This window comes from Carcharhinus amblyrhynchos, chromosome 17 (assembly GCF_965287045.1).
Source record: "Carcharhinus amblyrhynchos chromosome 17, sCarAmb.v2.hapA, whole genome shotgun sequence".
Lineage (NCBI taxonomy): Eukaryota > Metazoa > Chordata > Chondrichthyes > Carcharhiniformes > Carcharhinidae > Carcharhinus > Carcharhinus amblyrhynchos.
Window position 1 is genome coordinate 25,584,809 of NC_137340.1, and position 23,873 is coordinate 25,608,681.

General features: G+C 40.9%; 1 protein-coding gene across 2 annotated transcripts in view; it reads right to left on the minus strand.

The window, feature by feature from the left end:
* Positions 1-23,873, minus strand: part of dock1 (dedicator of cytokinesis 1) — a 589,776-nt gene that overhangs the window by 155,784 nt on the left and 410,119 nt on the right. For both annotated transcript variants that reach the window (XM_080205635.1, XM_080205634.1), the window contains exon 30: positions 21,184-21,262. In XM_080205635.1, the coding sequence (XP_080061761.1) occupies positions 21,184-21,262 (79 nt within the window). The remainder of the gene's footprint in view (positions 1-21,183; positions 21,263-23,873) is intronic.

Sequence of the window (23,873 nt, forward strand, 5' to 3'; positions counted from 1 at the left end):
TCACTTACTGTACTGTCTGGAGACAATACACATCTCTTTAAACTGTGATCAGTGCTCCTTCCACTCACATTATCAGCCACTTCAGGTCTTGAACAGCAGGTTAGGTGTAAGGATTCGCATTTTAATCAGTAATCTCTAAACTGTCTGTGCTTTATATGCTCTGTCTGAGGCCAGAACTCTCCATTCACCTGACGAAGGGGGTAACCCCGAAAGCTAGTGAGTATATTATCAAATAAATAGGTTGGACTAAAACCTGGTGTTGTCAGACTTTTTACTGTGTTCTGTGGCATCACAGAGGGATTATGTGTAGTAATGTTAGGCAGCTCTTTAGGAGCAACGTAAGTAGCTGGCTTCATCAGGATTACTACATACTTCGGGCATCACATGCTTATTCTTGTTTAACGGAGATATCAAATGCCACCAAGTGAAAATAACTATCATCACTCAGCATGATGCATGGGAATGGGAACTAATAAAGGAATAACATTCATCCTTTATAGTACAGACAGTGAAAGATTATGGTGCTCCATGTTAATTAATACATTTACCATAACCTCAGTCATAAAATAAAGGCCAATGCAAAGTATACTTGGGAGAAAAGATTCCAACACTAGTCACATTAATTACTCATACATCCACAAACTACAGACTTCAGCACAGAAATGATCTCTGTCCTCACCAACAACCTGAGCAGCCTCCTCCTCATAGGAGTATACTTGGCTTTGGGGTACCCTCTCCAGCCTTCACTCTCTACTGCCAACTATGAATAAAGACAGATAGATTGACTGTGAACACGATAGATGCAAGAGCAGCTCAAAAGCAAGTCTGCCTGCTGTGTCTGCTGATCTTTCCCCAGCAAGTGAGTAAGAAGCCATTTGTGCAGGAGCCTATCAGAGATGGGGATCTTAAAGTGGCTGGCAGGCATTCAGAGTTGAAGTCCCATCTGTTCATAGTGTATGACATCCCTGTGGACTCTAACCCTTAAATTGCCTGACGTGTTTATGAGAATGAGAGTTTTGAGTGAGGAAAAGATTCACTTACCCTGGTGAAGTGCATCTGACAATTTATTTGTTTCTTGCACTGTAGGGCAGTCCTTTTTTGAATGCCATGGGCATTAGACTCCCCAGTAATTACCTCCCTGGCCACTGTGATCAGATGGGTGGGCCACCTGCTCCCATCCCGAGGAAAATTAACCTCTCGTCTTTCCTGATGACCTGGAGGAAAATCTCCAGGGTGATCTTGCTGAACTGTGATGCAGAGGGATCTCTTTAGTGCCATGGTTTACCTGTTCACCACCACACCTGGTCTGCAATGAGTAAATGTGTGTACAGCCGCTGTTTAAATGTATTACCAGGACGTTTGATCCTGAGGCAACACTGGGGTGAATGAATCATTGCCTGCATTCATTTATCCACCCTGTCACAAGCTTTGGCAAGCTTCTCACCAATGCAAAAATAATGAGCTGGAAAGCGGAAAATCAGGCATGAAAATCCACCCAGCAGGAACAACACCAACTTTTCCACCCCCTGCCACACTTAGTTTATAGAAAATTCCATCCTTATTTTTGAAAGATCACTTTTTATTATTTGAAACTCCAGAGAATATAGCCCATTCTACTCCACCTCTCCTTATAGGTCAACCTCTTATCCTAGGTATCAATCAAATTGACAGTGACTGAAGTTCAACGAACGTCACTGTTTACAGATTTCCATATTATTAACATATAATTTTCATAAAGAGTGTCGAGAGTGAAGCACCAATGACCCTGGAATGCTTATAAATAGCAGTGTTTTGCATCATACTTAAAGGAACTAAACATCCCTTTTATTTGATCATTATACTTTTACACACAAACGAAGGTAAAACTCATTTTCATTAGCAATGACTCATCTTTATTACCTCTTTTCCATAGCATCTTTAGTTCATCCCCATAAAATTCAGATACATATAAAGATAAAAGGGATTTCTCCGTTTTCTTGCTTCCGAGCAAGAAACGTGGGGATAAATTTTGAACTTGTTTTCTGGGTGTAAAACTGGAATGACAAAGTAAATTGCTTTCATTGAAACTGTCCAATTTGTAATTGCTAGAGATTCCCAGCAATCCATTATGAAGTTACAAAGCAAAGCTGCCAAATGCAGGATGCTCTCTCCCTTGTAGTCAGGCCCGGGAACTTCCCTCAGGCACTGGGAATCCACTAGTGAACTATATCTCACATTTCACCCTCACTTCATAAAGGCGTCCTCTTCCACAATGACGTCAAATAAAAGTATCACTTCCCATGTTATGAAACACCATCAACCCATCTCAGTTCTTCCAAAGCTTCCGAAAACTTCCAAAGCTTCCCGATACAACCAAACGCAGAACAATTCTTGTATGTTCCTAAAGTCCAAAACCATTCCATCAGGCTCAGTGTCATATTGCATCCAGTACAAGTTAGCTGCATTTTCCTACCTATACAGCTGAATGGAGGTGTCTTGTGGTGCAGTACTGGTTCCAGGTTCAAGCCTCACTCAGGCCATGGAAAGGCCATCACGAACATCTTCTGAGCATCCACTTTGCTAACCCCCTTAAGGCATTGGCCCAGTGGTATTATTGCAGACTATTAATCCAAATAGTCTAATGTTTTGGGGGCCCCAGTTTGAATCTCACTACAACATGGTGAAATTTAAATTCAATAAAAAATACCTGGAATTAAGAATCCACAGATGACCATGAAACACCCGTTTTGTCAATATCTTTAGCATCCTTTGCTGAATTCCATATCCTCTCAAATTGTGAACATCCTTATTCCACTTAATATTTTGATCTAATTCACAATCTGCCCTAGCCAACTAACACATCATGCCCATTTTTACTGTTATGTTCAGATCCAAGGCCTTAATTTCAAACTTAGTACAAAATAAAATAAACCGTTATTGCAAAGTTATTAGCTAACCCCTTTCTCTTGCACATAACTGGGCCAGGATTTTCTACTACCATCTGATTGGGCGGGTTAAGCAACCGGAATGGAAAATCTCACGAGAAGGCCAAATCGTGTTTCGTGTCTACGTAAATGCATGACGTGATTGTCCTTTCATTCCATCAATGACGAAGCAGTTAATGCCAGGAAGATCATTTGAATAATTTATCACCTCAACATCAGGCCTTTATGCCTGAATCATACATCCCTCCCTTTCCACATAAAGAAGTTAATTCATGGGCAAAATGGTGTGAAACTCAACTGACCTCCAACTGGTCACTCAAAGTGTGCATCTATAGCAAGCAGACCTCATGGGGGATGGGGAGGGGGAATTGGGGGGGAAGAAGGTAATGCCCAGACACTAACCGAACACTGCATCTAAGGTGCAGGGGGCAAGAAGAAAAGTTCCCAAGTGATTTGTTATGCGCTGGGGTAGCTTTTAAAAATGGTGCCCTGGTCTTCAAGGGTCTATGTTGCTGATGGGGCAGGCTCAATTAAAGCCTGCCCCGCCACCGCTACATCATAGGACTTATCTTTTTACGTTTCTCAGACTAAGTCCGGGTCAATAGTGCTTCAACACTGCTTTTCCCATCCGCTACCAGCCTTTGCCAATATTGCACCCTGGATCTAAATAGCCTATTCTCTCGTTGGTTCCTCAACATTCTATGAATTCATCCTTGACACTATTCTGCAAATTTGGTTTACCAAGTCAGTAGAAATATTAAGGACACCCATAATTACTGTATTATTCTTGTTATGTTCCTGTTTTATACTCTTCCAAGCACTACAACTACTGTTAGCGAACCTATAAACTGTTCCAACTGTGTTTTTTGCCCCTTGTTCTTTCTTAATATTTTCCAAATTGATTTCAAAACCCCCAGCTACTGGTTATCTAGAAAGGTATATGTCTTTTGACAGTGCGGAAGATAACAAATTGTGGTGCAATGGACTGGACGGTGATTTCAAGGGTAGATGAAGCTCTTCAGCTTGCTTAGCAACTCATCTATGAGAAGGATATCTCCAAAATCAAACTTGCATCCTTTCAGCTACTAAGTCTGTGAGACACATTGCACTAGGGTAGTATTATTAGCAGCTTGAATGAGGGAATGGGAGAGGCTTCACAAATCCCAGCTACTTAAATATACTCAATATGCAGATTGTTCAGCAAGTTGTCACCAACCAAAATATTAGGCATGCTAAGTTCTGTGTCAATGGGGAAGTGATGAAAGAGACAGACAGAGGATGCTACTGGAGTCTTCAGTCATTACCATGCATACAGGTGGCCTTGGGGTGATGGTCACTCTTCATAGATAGGGGAAGATGTGTGTATTGCATCTTCTTGAAAACGGAACCAACCTTTTACTGTACAGCACTGTTCTCTCTAACCAGGGAAGAGTAAGAACAGGAACCAAACAAATAGCTGACTCAATCTGCCCCTGCCAAGCATTGCTCTTGGTTGGTCATCCATTTGTGATGTAAATCAATGAAGCTTTGCTCACAGAACGTTAGAACACTTCTAGACGACATGAGACCAACGCAAAGAACAATGCGCATACTCAGAATACCAAATTGTTACACTATCAGAACAGCTGGCCTAAGTGAAACAGATCTGGCTGAGGAGTCACAACTGAGAAGATTGGTGCCAACTTCACATTCTATTGGACTGGCAAGTCCAAGGACCAACCCTGCCAATCCGGCATGGGCTTTGCCATTCAATCTGAATTAGCACAAATGCTTGACTTACTTCGTACAGAGATCAACCATCGATTTATAGTTCTTGAGTGGCATGCAGCATGCATTTGTGCCTATGCTCTAACAGTGACAACAAAGCCATCACAAATACAGTTTTTCAGCAAGCAGACAAACTGAAAGTAACATGGACGCACCATCGATTCAAACACTGGCACATGTTGGACAATTTTATTTTACGATGAAGATATTTCAAGGATATATGCTCTACTGTCTCCCTTAGAGGTGCAGAAAGAAAGTCTGAACATCGGCTTGTCAGGGTTGTGGCTTTGAAGGTAAATTATAAGGCAGTTCGATACAGAGTCAAGCCACAAAGGAAGCTTGATGTAACTATTGTCAAAGACATGGCTAAGAGACAAGAATTGGAATACAAATCAGCCACAGGAATCCCGGAAGACAGTAGTGTCATTGAAGATTCTTGGAAAAAGTCCATGTTGGGCAATTTTGTTGTACGAAACAAAGACATTAATCTGAGCTCAATTTACATGCAGCTCATCACAATGGAACAGCTCCCCTTTTCTCCAATACTACTATCAGTGTGAATCAAAGCTCCTGCCTCCCACATCATTCTTTCCACCACACATTTAACCCTCTAATTACTTTATCTTTATTTCAATTTGTAAATGGCACAGGTAACAATCTGGGGATTATTATTTGCTGGCAAAACAATATCCATTCCTAATTGTCCTTGACAAGGTGGTGGTGAGCTGCCTTCTTGAACCACTGGGTCCATGACATGTAGGTACCCACAAAGTGCTGAGAGGGTCCAGGATTTTCATCCAGTAACACAGTTCCAAGATAGGATTGTGTGTGCTTTGGAGGGGAACTCACAGGTATGGTGTTTTCATGCATCTATTGCCCTTATCCTTCTAAGAAGTAGAGAATGTGGGTTTTGCAGGTGCTGTTGAAGGAGTCTTGATGAGCTGCTACCCTGCTGCCACTTTGCATCAATGGTGGAGGGGATGAATATTGTCAATGGGGTGCCAATTAAGACGACTGCTTTGTCCTGGATGGCGTCAAACTTCATGAAGGTTTTTGGAGCTGCACTCATCCAAACAAGTAGAGAGTGTTCCATTGTGTCTTGCAGGTTGTGGATAGGCTTCATGGGTCAGAAGGCAATTTACTCATAGCAAGATTTATGCAGCCTCTGACCTGATACTGTAGCCATGGTATTTATCTTGCAGGTCCAGTTCATATCTGGTCAACGGTAATCCATAGGATTTTGATAGTGGCGGATTCAGCAATAGTAATGTCAATGGGAGGTGGTTAGGTTCTCTCTTGTTGTGATGGTTATTGCCTGGCAATTGTGAAGCATGAATTTACTTGCCACTTATCAGCCTAAGCCCTAATGTCGTCCAGATCTTGCATTTATGGGTGCAGACGGCTTCAGTACCTTAAAATGTTGGTGAACATTGTGCAATCATTAGTAAACATCCTCACTTATGACCCTATGATGCAAGGAAGGTTATCACTGAAACAGTTGAAGATGGCTATGACACTACCCTGAGCCCTGCAACAGATATCCTGGGACTGAGACGATTGACCTCCAACAACCACAACCATCTTCCTTTGTGCTTGGTGTGACTTCAGCCAGTGGAGAACTTTCCCCAATTCCCACTGACTCCAGTTTTGTTAGGGTCCCTTGATGCCACCCTCAGTCAAACAATGCCTTGATGGCAGTCACTCTCACCTCTGAGTTAATTTTTCTGTTTCGACAAAGGCTGTGATGAGAAGCTGAGTGGGTCTGGCAGGACCCAAACTGAGTGTCAGCGAGTAAGATACTGATGACTAAATGCAGCCAAATAGTACTGTTGATGACAACTTTTATCACAATACTGATGATGGAGCGTACACCAATGGGGCAGCAAATTGGCTGGGTTAGTTTCATCTTACCATTTGTGGATAGGACATACCTGGGTAATTTTCCACATTGCCAGGTGGATGCCAGTGATGTTGCTGTACTGGAATAGCATGGCTAAGGGTGCAGCTAGTTCTGGACCAACTTAACTGATTTTTGTGATATAATTAAGGAACTTCCAAATATGCAATTTGATAATTTTCTTATGAATCATCTAAAGTAACATGACTGGCAACCACATTACTAAAAATGACAAGATTGATGCCACTACATTTTAATCATATAAGTTATGCTAATTCATTTGCAAGTTTAACACACTGTTCCAGTGATGAAATCTCTACAGTAAGGAAGTACAATCACATCTATCTAGGTTTGACCTCAACCTCTTGTATAAAAATGTAAACTCGGCAGATTTCAAAATTTGATCAATGATAATATATTTCTGTGAGCATTAGTGCCTGCATTACTGGAAAAAATAAATCAGTGTGTTTACAATAGTGTGAAATGTTCAGAACTTGGTGTTTTATGTTTTAAAGAAATATATTATTTTATCATTTTTCAAAAGCAATGGGGATGGGGAACTAGTGAACAAATGGAAAATACCAGAGCGATTTGTCCTGACACTACTTATATTCAGTCAAACATTTTACTGGATCAAATTCTACACATTTATCTACATTTTAAACACAGCCATGTGCTATTAATTTAGAACCAGTGCAAATTTTACTGTCAGTAATTCTTGTTAGAAGTCTGATGCATTTTCATGCATCACAGTAAGCTGTTTCTTATTTTCATAATTTCAATGTCTTTGAGAGCAAGTATATTAATGGAATTTTATGCAGTTGATATACTCTGCACTTGGTCATACAATTCTCAACTTAATACAAGAAATGCAGCAGGTGAAATGTGAAAACAAACTCATGAATTTGAATTTGTCACTGGATCCGAAACTTAGAATTTCTTGTCAAACAATATGATAGCTGTATCTACACCATATGGATTGCACCAGTTCAAGAAAGCAGTTCACCGTCACCTTCTTAAAGGCAATTAGGAATGGGTAATAAATGCTATCTTTGCCTTGTAATGGGACTTAATATCAAAAAGTTAACATACAGATTTAGTAATCTGGTTAAAAAACCTGCAAACATGTAACAATCATGTAATAACAAAGGTACACAAATACAAAGAACAAAGAACAGTACAGCACAGGAAACAGGCCCTTCGGCCCTCCATGCCTGTGCCATGCATTGGTCCAACTAGACCATTCATTTGTATCCCTCCATTCCCAGGCTGCTCATGTGACTATCCAGGTAATTCTTAAACGATGCCAGCGTGTCTGCCTCCACCATCCTACTTGGCAGCACATTCCAGGCCCCCACCACCCTCTGCATAAAAAATGTCCCTCTGATATCGGAGTTATACCTCGCCCCTCTCACCTCGAGCCTGTGACCCCTCGTGATCGTCACCTCCAACCTGGGAAAAAGCTTCCCACTATTCACCCTATCTATACCCTTCATAATTTTGTACACCTCTATTAGGTCTCCCCTCATTCTCCGTCTTTCCAGGGAGAACAACCCCAGTCTACCCAATCTCTCCTCATAGCTAATCTAGTAGGTAATGGAAGTGGTGAACGGGATGTTAAAAGGGTAATGTTGTATTAAAATTATATTGTATTACAAACCAACGCACCATTTCTACAGTGCAGACACTGAAGCATATATGAATATTATTTAAGTATTTCACTGAGGACCCAAACCATGTAACGAAGATGGCTATATTGGTATGATTTCCATCCTGCATGTTACAGGATGGAATATAATTGAACATTATAGTTGTTTTGGTCGCGTTGGGACATTGTGTAAGTAACCAGCTCCAAAATTGGATAAATCACCTAAGGGATTTCTCAACTTAATACAAGTTGAAACTGTTCATGGTTGTAGACTTTCAAGTTTTGTAACATGAAGGGTGTTGCAGTACGACTGGTGCTGTGGGTTTAAGATCAATCTTAGCACGCACTTTTATATTCTTTCAATGTGAGCACTTTGCATGTGTGAGGCCAAAGTGTCAAACAAGCACAGCGTATTTGACCAAGGGATAGATACAGCCAATGCAAGTCAACAACAGGTATGGACAGGGAGTCTGAAAGGGTGAGTGATCTAACAATGGACATCCATTTATTTGTTTCTTTGTAGTATACTTTCCACTTAACCATCCCATTTCAATTTGGCTTGAATGTTAATATTCAAGATTTTCAAGGCTTTTACCCTAGTCAGGGTGCTGCTGCTGAATTTTGTATCAAGAGCCATGTACTCATGTCTATTTTCATGGCATCACATTTAGTAGCATTTAACTGCATACGGTTTCGCCATACCATTCATTGAAGGTGTTGTGGTGCAATGGGTGGCATGCCTACCTCTGAGCCGTAAGCTCTGGGGAGTTCCACCCCAGGACTTGATGATCAAGGGTAGTGCATTCATAACATGACCAGCAGGTTGAGCCTCAACCTGTAAAATCCTTCCAACGTGCCAATGGCAGGTAGTAAGAGTGGTAGAGACTCCAGGTCAGCCATGCTTGGTGTAGAGTGGCATCCCTCAAGATATAAGCCTCTGGCAGCCTGTTCCCAGTGAAGCTCGCTCACAGAAACAGATAAAAGTCTGCTTTGTGAACCACTAAGTGCGGGAAGAAAAACAACAACACCACCATTCATTGAGGGTGTCATGAGTTTTCTGAACCTCACTAACTGCACCCTACAACCTGGACTTTGTGAATGTTGTACTGTCCATATATCTGAGGCCGGAAGAGGAGACAGCATCATTAACAAGGATTAGGAAAAACAAAATCTTCACGGTATCTGACATACTGAGTGTGGTCAGTGAGGAAATCATTATCCCATTGGACAAGATTCTAATGTACATTTAACTTTCTCAACTTCTGAACCACAACTGTGTGATCAAATCTGTAAAATTCCTTTAAAAAAGATGTTTTAATAATTGTTGAGGGTGGTCTCATCTATTCAGCATTTTTATAAAAAAGGTTAGTAACATCAAATGGACAGTGAGTTGTTAATCTTCCAATGCATTTACCAAACTGATAACAGCCAAATGGGGAATCAATGTTGGATAGTTATCACTTAGTCATGGGCTGCTTTGTAATCTTAGAGAAATGGTCTGTCAGTGTGATGGGATTAAGTTTGCCTAGTGCTGCTGGTTGTTGTTTTGGCACTGGAACAAAACCACTTGCTTCCATTGATGTGGAAGTAGTCCTTTAGCAAGGGCAGCCTTCAAGATATTGCATATCGGAACACTATACTTATCAGCATAGAGTCATATAAACTTGGCTAGATCTCTCTCTCTCTCTCTCTCTCTCTCTCTCTCGAGTAGTTGAATTTCCAGGTTTAACCCTAAGGTTTTCTACAAGTACGTGAAGAGCAAAAGGATGAGATGTGAAGGAATAGGACCTATAAAACGTGATGGTGGGAAAGTTTGTATAGAACCGGTAGAAATAGCAGAGGTGCTCAATGAATACTTTCATAGCGGTATTCACAGTGGAAAAGGATATCGGTAGTTGTAGTGTAGGCTTGCGGCCAAATGAAAAGCTTGAGTATGTGGACATTAAGAAAGAGGATGTGTTGGAGCTTTTGGATAGCATCAAGACAGATAAGTCACTGGGACTGGCTGGGATGTACCCCAGGTTACTGTGGGAGGTGAGGGAAGAGATTGCAGAGCCTCTGGCGATGATCTTTGTATCATTGATGGCTACTGGAGAGGGTCTGGAGGATTGCGGATGTGGTTCCTATATTCAAGAAAGGGAATAGAGAGAGCCCAGGAAATTATCAACTGGTGAGTCTAACCTCAGTGGTTGGTAAGTTGATGGAGAAGATCCTGACAGACAGGATTTATGAACATTTAAAGAAGTACAGTATGATCAAAAGTAGTCAGCATGGCTTTGTCAAAGGCAGATTGTGCCTTATGAGCCTGGTTGAGTTTTTTGAAGATGTGACTAAACACATGGACGAAGGAAGAACGGTAGATGTGATTTATATGGACTTCAGCAAGACGTTTGATAAGGTCCACTATGCAAGACTTATTGAGAAAGTGAGGAGGGGGGAATGGGATCCAAGGGGGCGTTGCTTTGTGAATCCAGAACTGGCTCGCCCACACAAGGCAGAGAGTGCTTGTAGATGGGTCTTTTTCTGCATGGAAGTCAATCACCAGTGGAGTACCCCAGGGATCTGTTCTGGGACCCTTGCTCTTTATGATTTTTATAAATGACCTGAATGGGGAAGTGGAGGGATGGGTTGGTAAGTTTGCCGATGACACGAAGGTTGGAGGTGTTGTGGATAGTTTGGAGGGATGTCAGAAGTTGCATAGATAGGACATAGATAGGATGCAAGGCTGGGTGGAGAAGTGGCAGATGGAAATCAACCTTGGTAAGGGTGTGGTGGTTCATTTTGGCAGGTCAAATGGGATGACGGAATATAGTAAAAAGGGTAAGGCTCTTAGCAGTGTGAAGATCAGAAGGATCTGCGGGTCCGGGTTCATAGGACTCTCAAATCGGCTTCGCAGGTAGAGGATGTGGTTAAAAAGGCGTATGGTGTACTGACCTTCATCAATCGAGGAATTGAGTTTAGGAGTCGGGAGATAACGCTGCAGCTGTGTAAGACCCTGGTCAGACCCTACTTGGAGTACTGTGCTCAGTTCTGGTCGCCTCATTACAAGAAGGATGTGGAAGCCATTGAAAGGGTGCAGAGGAGATTTACAAGGATGTTGCCTGGATTGGGTGGCATGCCTTACGAGGATAGGTTGAGAGAGCTCGGTCTTTTCTCCTTGGAGAGATGAAGGATGAGAGGTGATGTGATAGAGGTGTATAAGGAGGGATGTCAGAAGTTGCATAGATAGGACATAGATAGGATGCAAGGCTGGGTGGAGAAGTGGCAGATGGACTTCAATCTTGGTAAGTGTGTGGTGGTTCATTTTGGCAGGTCAAATGGGATGACGGAATATAATGAAAAGGGTAAGGCTCTTAGCAGTGTGGAAGATCAGAAGGATCTGGGGGTCCGGATTTACAAGGATGTTGCCTGGATTGGGTGGCATGCCTTACGAGGATAGGTTGAGAGAGCTCGGTCTTTTCTCCTTGGAGAGATGAAGGATGAGAGGTGATGTGATAGAGGTGTATAAGATGTTGAGAGGTATTGATCAGGTGAATTCTCAGAGGGTTTTTCCCAGGGCTGAAATGGCTGCCACAAGAGGACACAGCTTTAGGGTGCTGGGGAGTAGGTACAGAGGAGATGTCAGGGATAAGTTTTTCACTCAGAGGGTGGTGGGTGCGTGAAATCGGCTGCCCGCAGTGGTGGTGGAGGCAGATTTGATAGGGTCTTTTAAGAGACTTCTGGATGAGTACATGGGACTTAAAGGATTGAGGGTTATAGGTAAGCCTAGTAGGTAGAGATGTGATCGGCGCAACTTGTGGGCCGAAGGGCCTGTTTGTGCTGTAGTTTTTCTACGTTCTAACTCTTGAAAACACCAGGGATGACCAGTTGAAGCTCAGGAGTTTTTCTTCCAAAAAACTGAAATATGTTTGCTAGTCGTCTTATTTTAGATGACTGATAACAAAATTGTCAGATTGAATCTTGGAGAAGTTCTTCAATTGCAGCAGAATGAGATTAGTCTTCAGCAATATTCAACTTATAACAGTAATAATAATAATCGTGCTTCCATTGTAATTGTAAGATATTCTGCAATATCATGTTTGCTTCACGATACAGATTGGGCACAGCATTTATTATTATTCTCATTTATTACCAAACACACTATTTGGAAACATAACCAATTACATCAGTTGGTACTTGTTTTTATCATGAAAAATCCAATAAGTCTTGTATATATTATTTGTGTTATAATAAACAATAATAGGACTATGCAGGGACATAATTTCCATAAAGGCTGAATACTTAGGAAACTTATTTTCAATCCTGATTATTACTGAATCTATGTTAACTGAACATTGCAGTGCAGCTTAAGCCTTTGAAATTGCACATCTTTAACTGATGAACAACAGAAATAGTTTCTGTGAATTTTTAACATTTAAAAGTAACTCCTCATATTTTCTGCAAGTCCATTTTTGGATCTTTGTCAGAGCAGACAAAGGGTGATCTAGACTTGAAACGTTGGCTCTATTCGTTTCCCACAGATGCTTTCAGAGCTGCTGAGATTTTGCAGTATTTTCTATTTTTATTCTAGATTCCAGCATCTGCAGTGTTTTGATTTTACTATAATCTATCCTTGCATTCTCCCTCCTTTCAGTACTGATGTACAGTCTAAGACTTGAACCATTAACTCTGTTTCTCTCCTAATAGATGCTGACAGACCTGTTAGGTTTCCCCAGGTTGTCTGTTCTTGTTTCAGATTCCAACATCTGCAGTATTTTGCTCATTATAATTTATCCTTATCAGTTCCTTGTCTACATTGTATCCCATCCACAACAGTCACCCCTCACCACTGTGCACAGTAACAGCATCACAGGAACTCATAAAGGCTCCTTAGATAGCACCTTTCAAACCAGTGACCTCTACCATCTAAGAAGGACACAGGCAAAAAATACATATGAACACCACCACCTTGGAAATAGATTGATGTTCCTTCAGTATCACTGGGTCAAAATTCTAGAACTCCCACACCAACAGCATAATAGCTCAAGAAGGCAGCTCATTGCCATCTTCTTAAGGGCAGTTATGGATGGGCAATAAATACTAGCCTAGAAACCCAGGTTCCTTGAATAAATAAAAAAAGGATGACCATTGAAGGTATGTGGTCCAATTTTAACTCGGTTAAAGCCCATTTACTTACACGAAGTTAAAATTGAATGCAAGGAATCAACTTCCCCATTTGTGCTGATGATACTGAGCTCCATCTCTTTGGCAGTTTCAACTTCTCCACTCTCTGCTATCCACAATCAGTCCTGAATGAACTTCAGTTTAATCCAATAAAATACTGAGAAGATGGCTATCATTGTAATCTCACCACTACTCCCTCACAAATTCTGTATCCCATCTCCTTTCATGGACACTGCCTTAGGTTGAACCAGACTGTTTTTAACCCAAGCTTCTTCATTCATCTGAAGCTGTGTTTCAGATCTCAAATACATTCCATCAAAAAGACTGTCTTGTTTCACTATCATACAATTTCATGTCTCTGCACTGCCGTCTGATTGATAGAGACAATCCACTGAGGGTTGGCTATTCCAATACTCACCTGGTTGTCCTCTTGCCCTCCACAGTTCAAAAAGTATCTCATAATTTATTGCCCATATCCTATCCCACCCCTGTCCAGTTCATTCATCACTTTTGTGCCTTTTAACCAACATTGTCTTTGCATTGTTCAAGGACTCCAATTTAAAATTCTCATTCCCAATGTTAAAATCTCCGAATCTCTTCATGGTTTTACTCCTCACCTCTAACATTTTCTAGCCCTACAATCCTCTAGAAACTGCATTTCTTTGATTTTGACTTATTTTACAGCCTCTGACAATGTCAACCAGACCATCCTTTTATTATCCAGTTTGCTCACTTGATTGCAGATTTATTTACCCAATTGTGGTCTGAGCATTGCCAGCAACGGCTTCCCTTTCTATTTCTACATCCTTAAGTACTGAGTCTCTCAGGACAGACTATAATCTATCTTCCTCAGCATCTGTAGGGAGAGAATACAGCCAACGTTTCAAGTCTGGATGAGCCTTCGTCAGAGCTGACAAAGAGTCATCTAGACTTATAACATTGGCTCTATTTTCTTCCCATAGATGCTGTCAGACCTTCTGTCACTCCTCCACTCCATCATTGGCAGCCAATCAACAGTGACATCGTACCTAAGCTTTATCTGTCCTTTCTGAAACCTCTCCCCATTCAAACTCTTTAAAACCAACCTTTGCTTAATGCTGTGTTTAGTAATTATGTTTCTCCCAAGTGCATTGAGACATTTTTCTATGTTAAGGCGAAATTGTAAGTTCAGACTAATTTGCAATTTCATGTTTAAAGGAAATTTAAGAGTAATGCATGTAGGCCATACTCATGGGGTTTACTCAAGATCATTGTTGTCATTCTCAGGAATAATGGGAAATCTTTCAGAACCAAGGAGATGTTTTTCTTTGAAATAAACATATTTTGTAGATACACATTCAGGTAGCAGCAAGTAGAATAGAACAAGCCAATTAATTGGGGTTGTTTGTCTGAGCTAATTAGGAGCTGTTATTTATGAAATTACCTTCAGAATATCCGAACAATCTTTACTGGGCTATTCCCACAGGTATCAAATGAGCTAGAAAATGTCCATGACATATTAAGCTGTCTGAGGTCTTTTGCAAGGAAGAGGCTTGATAGGCTAATTACTCCAGCAGTCTTTATTAATTATGTATGTTCTAATCCTTTTTTACTAGGCCATAGTAAACTCCACAAATGCGAATGACAAGCGTACATACTTTTTCTTCAGTGAGTAACAGAAATGTTGAATTGGGGATTCCCCTTCTTCATATCCTGTGGGTACATCTGCTTTGAATATCTTACATAAAATGAGACATCGTTGGGGTGTGAAGACTCCCCAAACAGGGTACAGCCAAGTAAGATTTATTACCTTGAAACATCTTCAAGGAATATCTCTATTTAAAAATAATTAAATGCTTAAAAATTAAAATCAAGAAGTCTGATGATAATCTGTTTTATATTACATAATTAGAAAACATTCTGTTGGTTGGGAGAAACAGTGTTGCTTTAAGGCCACAAGATCTAATTATTTAGTAAACAGAGCTTCAGGCTATTCAGTTTAAGCATGGTCCATATTGATTTACTCATGCATATGCTGGAATGTAATGCATGGTTTTCAAATCTTCTAAAACTCAATGCTACCCAAGACTGCCTGAAGTGGAAGAAAGGCAACTGAAAAGGAGCTGAACGCCTCAGGTTTCAAAACAAAGAGCAAGCTGAAGCCAGGTGTCAACAGCAAAAGGAATGCTTGACAAGCCAAGCACACTACCCACCCACTTTTCCAACCATCATCTGCCCCACCTGTGACAAAAACTTTAGCTCATGGATTGGACTCCTTAGTCACCTGAGAACTCATTTTAGTGAGGAAACAAGTCATCCTCGACCCCAAGGGACTGCTTAAGAAGCCGCCACATATCTGCTTGGAAAACATAATGATTCATATTAGAGGACCGCAACTGTGCAAGGGAGTAGAAACTGACATTTTCTACCTACTGACTTCCTTTCAAAAGGGATTATTGAAAAATGAATGCATTGAGGAAGGAGAAAAAAAGGCCCAATCAACAACAGAGATATCTCTTTGGGAGCATAAGATGGGAACAGAAACTGTCAGGTATGGGCACAAATGAAAAGTGGGGCTTTTTCAAGGAAGAAATACTGCATGCCCTTGATTGGTATGTCCCTGGCAGGCAGGGAGGAAATGGCCAAGTGAGGAAACTGCGATTCACAAAGGAGGTTGAATGTCTTGTTAAGAGGAAAAAGGAAGCGTATGTAAGGATGAAAAAACAAGGTTCAGTCGGGTCACTTGAAGGTTACAAGGTAGCTAGGAATGAGTTAAAGAAATGGCGTAGGATAGCTAGAAGGGGGAATGAGAAGTCCTTGGCAGGTCAGATAAAGGAAAACTCCAAGGCTTTTTACTCTTATGTGAGAAATAAAAGAATGGCCAGGGTGAGGTTAGGGCCAGTCAAGGATAGTAGTGGCAACTTGTGCATGGAGTCAGAAGAGATAGGTGAGGCAGTGAATGAATACTTTTCTTCAGTGTTCACTAAGGAGAGGGGCCATATTTCTGAGGATGAGTGCGTGATACAGGCTGATAGGATGACGGAGGTAGATGTTCTGAGGGAATTTTTTGAAAAACCTGAGAGTCGATAAATGCCCTGGGCCAGATGGGATACATCCTAGGATACTTTGGGAGTCAAGGGATGAGATTGTGAAGCTTTTAGCTTTGATCTTTGGGTCCTCACTGTCCATGGGGATTGTGCCAGAGGACTGGAGAGTGGTGAATATTGTTCCTGTCTTCGAGAAAGGAAATAGGAATGACCCTGCTAATTATAGGCCAGTTAGTCTTACTTCAGTGGTCGGTAAGTTAATGGAAAGGGTCCTGAGAGATAGGATTTATGACCATTTGGAAAGATTCAGTTTAATCCGGGATAGCACGGTTTTGCGAGAGGTAAGTCCTGCCTCACAAATTTGAATTCTTTGAGGAGGTAACTAAGTGTGTAGATGAAGGAAGAGCAGTTGATGTCGCATACATGGATTTTAGTAAGGTGTTTGATAAGGTTCCCCATGGTAGGCTCATGAAGAAATTAAGGTGTCAGATAGAAGGAAATTTGCCCGATTGGACAAGTAACTGGCTGTCTCACAGACGACAGAGGGTGGTGATGGAAGGAAAATTTTCAGACTGGAGGCCAGTACCCCAGGGATCGGTGTTGGGTCCTCTGCTATTTGTGATTTTTATTGATGACTTGGAAGAGGGGGCTGAAGGGTGGGAGAGTAAATTTGCTGATAACTCCAAGATTGGTGAAGTAGTGGATGAGGTGGAAGGCACTTGCAGGCTGCAAAGAGACATTGATAGGATGCAGAGCTGGGCCAAAAAGTGGCAGATGAAGTTTAACTCTGATAAGTGCAAGGTGATTCATTTTGATAGGACAAACTTGAATGCGGATTACAGGGTCAACGGCAGGGTTGTGAGGAATGTGGAGGAACAGGGAGATCTTGGGGTTCATATCCACAGATGTCTGAAGGTTGCCACTCAAGTGGATAGAGCCGTGAAGAAGGCTTATAGTGTGTTAGTGTTTATTAACAGGGGGTTTGAGTTTAAGAGCCGTGGAGTTATGCTGCAACTATACCAGACGTTGGTGAGACCATATTTGGAATATTGTATTCAGTTCTGGTCACCTCACTATAAGAAGGATGTGGAAGCATTGGAGAGAGTGCAAAGGAGATTTACCAGGATGCTGCCTGGTTTGGAAGGTATGTCTTATGAGGAAAGGATGAGGGAGCTGAGGCTTTTTTCTTTAGAGCGGAGGAGGATGAGAGGCGACTTAATAGAGGTTTATAAGATGATGAGGGGGTAGATAGAGTGGACGTGCAGAGACTATTTCCTCGGGTGGATGTAGCTGTTACTAAGGGGCATAACTATAAGGTTCATGGTGGGAGATATAGGAGGGATGTCCGAGATAGATTCTTTACTCAGAGAGTGGTTGGGGTGTGGAGTACACTGCCTGCTGAGATAGTGGAGTCAGACACTTTAGGAACTTTCAAGCGGTCATTGGATAGGCACATGGAGCACACCAGAATGATAGGGAGTGGGATAGCTTGATCTGGGGTTTGGACATAGCTTGGCACAACACTGAGGGCTGAAGGGCCTGTACTGTGCTGTACTGTTCTATGTTTCTATATTTCTCTATGTTTCTCTCTTTAACTGGTCATATAACTCATTTCTACCTATGGAACTTTACTTTCTTCAGAAAGACTGCTGTTTGCTTACTAAACTATAGTGGTTACAGTTCAAAGGTAACTTGTCACAAGTGAAGGACTTTGTATGACCTAAGAACATGAAATGCACTCAAAGTAATGTTTTCCTTCTTTATAATGTCATCCGTATCCCTGTGAATTGGTGGAAATTAAGATTCTTACAGCACTCTCACTTTTTGGCACAAACATATCCATCTTGGTAAATTAGATAGCTTGAGTGGCTGTGCAGGAGTGTGGTCATCTGCAGTAATTTAGGACAATGCAAAACAACCTAGAAAGTCTAGTAGTGACTGCAGAGATCTCCGTACAAATATGCACGACAGCTTATGAGAAGTGCAGTCCATCATTATGTGCATGACATGTCAGCAACTGATGTCCAATTGTTGGAGCTTTATTCCACAGGTTGTGTATTATTTATTTGGAATCTTCTTTTTACTCATTTTCTTGTTTTTTGCATAAAAGACTACTCCTCTGGAAGTGAGCATCACTCCATACAAACCAACTCTCAAAAACATGTACCAACCAGTCCAATGTCTGTAAATATTTTAAGGCAGGGGCTTGAAATGAAAAACTCACCATTATATTTTAGCTTACTTCATATGTCATTAGATCTCTCTTGATCTCCACAGATTTAGAAAGTGGTACAATTAACATTTAGCAGGCTGCAATTTAAAGTAGTTTACAGAACTGATTCAGATTTAAGAATAAACACAATGCCTTGATAATGCACTATACCCTGACTGGCATCAGGAAATTCTTCTACATGGGAATTCACTTGGCCCATAGGCACATTGTGCCAGAAAGATGAGCTGATGTCAATGCAGCTATGACTCAAATTAGCTATCACTAAAAGGGTAAATTCTGTATGCAACATCAGATAATACAACTAAAGTTACCCTTTCCCTTGCTGGCTGAGGTTATTCACGAAGGCCAGCCTTCATAACCTTGCCCCTTATCTGAGGTGATCCTCAGGTTAAACCACCACCAGGAAGCTCTCCCCTTAAAGGGAAGAGTAGCCTATGGCCATCTGGGACTATTGAGATTTTACCTTTAGTTATCCTTTTAAAGATTACTATTAAAAGTTCTGTTGCAACACACCAATGTAGGCTGTCAACTTGCTTGAGCTGGTAGCATTTTCATCTTTGCACCAAAAGATTCAGTCTGAGCCCCACACAAAATTTGTGCTCATATAACCTTAGCCATCGTCCCCCTACACCAGCAGCCCCGACATTACTCTCCAAACCAATCTGATCCCCTCTATAGAGCTCCTCCCGATCTCTGACCTGCACCCGCCCCCCACCAACCCTAGCTCCAAAACAGCTGACTTCCACCTTCTCCTCAGCTCCAACACCCAACCCTAAGATCCAAAGCACTTTGGTTTGTCAAGGGGCTTAAGTTTCAATGGGACAGTTTACCTGGTTTACAGCAGCTAAGGCTGTTTAAAAAAAAGGAGTAATGGCCTCCTTCAATTTGATGTGCTGCTGTTCAATGCTGGGCCTCAGGAATGAACCGCACTGCCTGAATCTTGCCCAGCATAAGTTGGAAGGTTGGACGAGGCAGGCTTGAAAAATAGTCTCCTTGGTAATTGGGCACGGAGTGGCAATCCAAAGCTGATTTCAATTCTCATGAAGTTATGGCCCAATAATCTATAGGGAGCGATTTGACTGCAGCTGAAATATTATGATTGTGCTGAAACAATTAGCTCATAGAAAAAGTGGTCCAGTAAGGCCCCCTCTGGGAATTGAATCTGACTGGGAGAATGAAGAAAGTCAAAGCAGAGCAAGTCAAGCAGCTAGGAAAGGAAGTGAGGAGGGGAGAAGGGCTCTTAACAGGAGGACTATGATCTTGGCTGGTTGACTTAATTTATAACTGCTGCAGACACGATCAGCCAGGTGGCCTTTTTCTATGCCATAAACTGTCTATGATTCAACTGCGAGGACTTCTGCATTATTTTGAGAGTCCATCCTAGTTAAGCAAAATATCATTTTGCCAGTTGTATTGCAGATAGATTTTTAATGTCACAAGTTTCAAAATGCACGAAAGGAACCTTCCTCTTCCTTGTTCTGTCGAAATTTATATTGTTGTTATTCAATGCTTCATGCATCTAGACTCTATAATCTTCTTAAGGTACTGCCAGTATTTTCTTCAATATTCCACCTTCACTCAACACAAGATCCACCACTTAGAGTGGGAATGCCAGTCTCAATGCATTTTCCCACTTTACCTGATGTCTGGTATAACAAAACAAATTTGAAAATGCACACAAGGATTTTTCATCTTTCATCTCTCCACGTTCAAGCTGGTGAATATTTATAGTGCCATTACTCAATGCACCATGCAACCACTCTACAATCTCAAGAAAGATGTCTCTTTATTGCCCCACCTCTGCCTGGTTCAATATTAAACAATCTGAATCTATTCTCTCATCTTAATTGCCAAGCGAATTTTAAAACAAAGCTGGTAAACGTCTAGTTCAGAAATCCAGTAAGAAAGGTTTGCAGCTACGATAGGAGTTCTGGAGATTATAAGGAATAAGGACTTAATGATAAGTAACATAGTTAAATGCAGACAGCTGCTCAGACTGCCCAAAACAGTTATAGGTTTACCACAGTTTAAAGTAATTAACATCTTTGTAACTAACATCTATAGTAATGATACTATAGGAGGCTGTCTGGGACAAAAGAGGGCTCTGCCGCTAAAAAAGATTCACAGGTAAATTCATCTCACTGCTGTCTATGGGAAGCTAGTGACCAGAAGGATGCCATGTTTATTGCAATAATAACAGAGTATGCATACCAAAGGTTAATCATCAGGTGGAGTGCTCTCAAGTGTTTCAAACTACCTTACAGTAAGATCTCTTAATCATACTGAATTCTGAGGTTTTGTCAGTTCATTTCTCTCTCCACACAAAATGAAACTATCTATCCCCACAAGCTCCATTTAAAGAGATATTCATGATATATTCTTTGCAACTTTTATTCTTCTTTTACAATATGTGCCCTGGAGTCACCCACAAGAATCTGCAAACAGAAACATAATTTCTACTTTAAACAAGACAAATCCCACTGTATGACCCAAAGATCCTAGCATGTTGGTCTGACATCACTTACCTGTAGCTCAAAGTTTGCTTGATCAAGAAATTTCTTGTTTAGCATATCTGCATACTGATTTATTGCTCGGAGGAAGACTCTGAAAGATAAAAACAAATAAAAACACACTGAATTGCCTCCTCAAATGATATCAATTCTGAAAGAACCTGAAAATATCAACAACTTAATGAAAATTGTACAAAGAAAAACACCAATTTCATTAAATATATTTTCGAAGATGTATCAGCTTCCTTTGAATATAAACATTTTTGCAATATTATTTCAGAGATCAAAACGTGCTGCATAATACAGAATACAAAGTGAATGTACTACATACACAAAGGACATTTTTACTAATAGTCAAAAATTAAAAGTCAAAACAAATGAATGACTTTTATTCTGCAGGAGAAAATGGTACATAACACAAGACAGAGGAGTAACTGCCTTCAGCAGCTGCCTGGATTGGAGGTATTGAGGCTTAGCATTTGAGAACAGGGTCACTGGTTGTTTCTTATATCCCTTTACATAACTCAGAAAAACTGCCAGCCTGACAATATTGTGAAATATGTCAAATGCAATGTGCAATCTATGCCAAACTATCTCTTACTCCCTTTCTCTTTCAGCACTCAGTGCTGAAAACCTCGAGAAGAAGATACCTCAAAGTGGGATAATACTTCTCATGAGGAGGCACTGTCACCCCATGTTACACCCCAGAATCAAAGCAGTGACTGGCAATCTGGACTGGTTACAGAATGACTGAGGAAGGTCTGTTTGTTTTGATGCAGCTAGCATGAAGGATTAACAGCAGGGCAAGCACATTGAAGGTGGTTTGCTAGAAACTAAGGACCTTCTTCAGAAACTGGAAGGCAGAGGAAGAGCAGTGTGTGTGTGTGTGTGTGTGTGTGTGTATGTGCGCGCACGCGTGTGTGTGTGCGTATAGCACCACTGAGCTGTCTGCTTTGCATAAGACCTGCTCTCAGGATACTGCAGCTGGGTCTTGTAGCAGGCATTATCAGCCTATGTAGTTTAGTGCAAACAGCTGCCATTGAGACTCCAACTTGGTGAACCTTCGTGGAAAAAGACACCAACTTCCAACAACATATGAATATTGTAAAAATGCCAATATTTATTAATACACAATTAAACAGAAGAGTAATTATTGATGGTATTGAATTATTCCAACATCACACCTGTTCTGTTGCTCGCTCTTGAACAGGAGTAATCTCAATACTTTCCCAATATCGCATATTCCTGTTTTGAAATGCTATTTCAAGTCCCATCTAAATTTAAAATAATTATCTTAATATTCACTTAATATAAGGAATTGAAATAACTCCTAACTTGTCCTGTCATTTTCTATTGACAATCCTGTGTCTTATTACTGCTTTCTCAACTAGTGGAAACAATCTGGTAATCAAATCATTTCATGATTGTGAAATCTCATAGTTTCTCTCTTTAAACTTTTATTAATAATTTTCTGAGCCCTTCTTCAAAGCTGTAACCCCTTGTTCCTGCATTATACCAGTGAAGCTTCACTGTAACATTTCCACAGCTCTAACACACAGGATGATTAGAATACTCTACTGTGGACTAACTAACAAACTGTACAAGCCTAAACTTAAGTTTATTTATTAGTCATAAGTAGGCTTACATTGCAATGAAGTTACTGCAAAAGTCCCCTAGTTGCCACACTCCACTCCTGTCCAGGTACACTGAGGGAGCATTTAGCATGGCCAACGCAGTAACCAGCATATCTTTCGGACTGTGGGAGAAACCGGAGCAGTCAGAGGAAACCCACTGGAGCAGTCAGAGGAAACCCACTGGAGCAGTCAGAGGAAACCCATGCAGACATGGGAAGAACATGCAATCTCTGCACAGTGAGCCAAGCCGAAATTGAACTCAAGTCCCTGGCACTGTGAATCAGCAGTGCTAACGACTGTGTTAATCTATTGCTTCTGCATTCAATGCTTTCAAAAACACAGAAAGCTCTTTGCATCTTCATGCCAGTTTATTTATTTATCTTTAAATATATATAAATATGAATACCTGTAGATTTTTCCAAAAAATTGCAACATTTTCCAAAATGTTCAACTTCACATTTTTTTTGTATTGAACTACAATTGCAACATATCAGCCCATTGCATTATTCCATCTACCAGCTCTTATACTCTTCCTTCGTCATAATCCTAAGCTTGGCATTAGTAGCAAACTTTAAACCAGTTCCTCTTCTGAGCACATCTAAGCCGGAAGCAGTCCAAGTTATATACAAACACTTAGTTTTTTACTGACTCTAATTTCCTTAAATATCTCAGAAGTGTGATAGCATTAGAGGTAGTTTTTATCCAACATCTTGAGCAGAAATTGGGCATCTAGACAACTAAAATTGCTGTACATAAGTATTTGTTTACAAAAAAATTTTCATTTTTGACAGCACGTTGCTTCGTCAGTCAGTTTACATTTGGGTCATGAGACCCAACCATATCACACTTTAGGAATGATAAAAGTGAATTACAGCGGATACTGAAATCGGAAACGACAACAGAAAATGTTGGAAAATCTGAGCAGGTTTGACAGCATCTGTTGGGACAGAATGGAGCTAACATTTCGAGTCTGGATGACCCTTCATCAGGTTTTAGGAATGTCTTGTTTCATAGCTTGTGCAGGAGACTTGTGCTTGGCAGAGATAAAGGAAGTTACAGGTCTGTTGACAG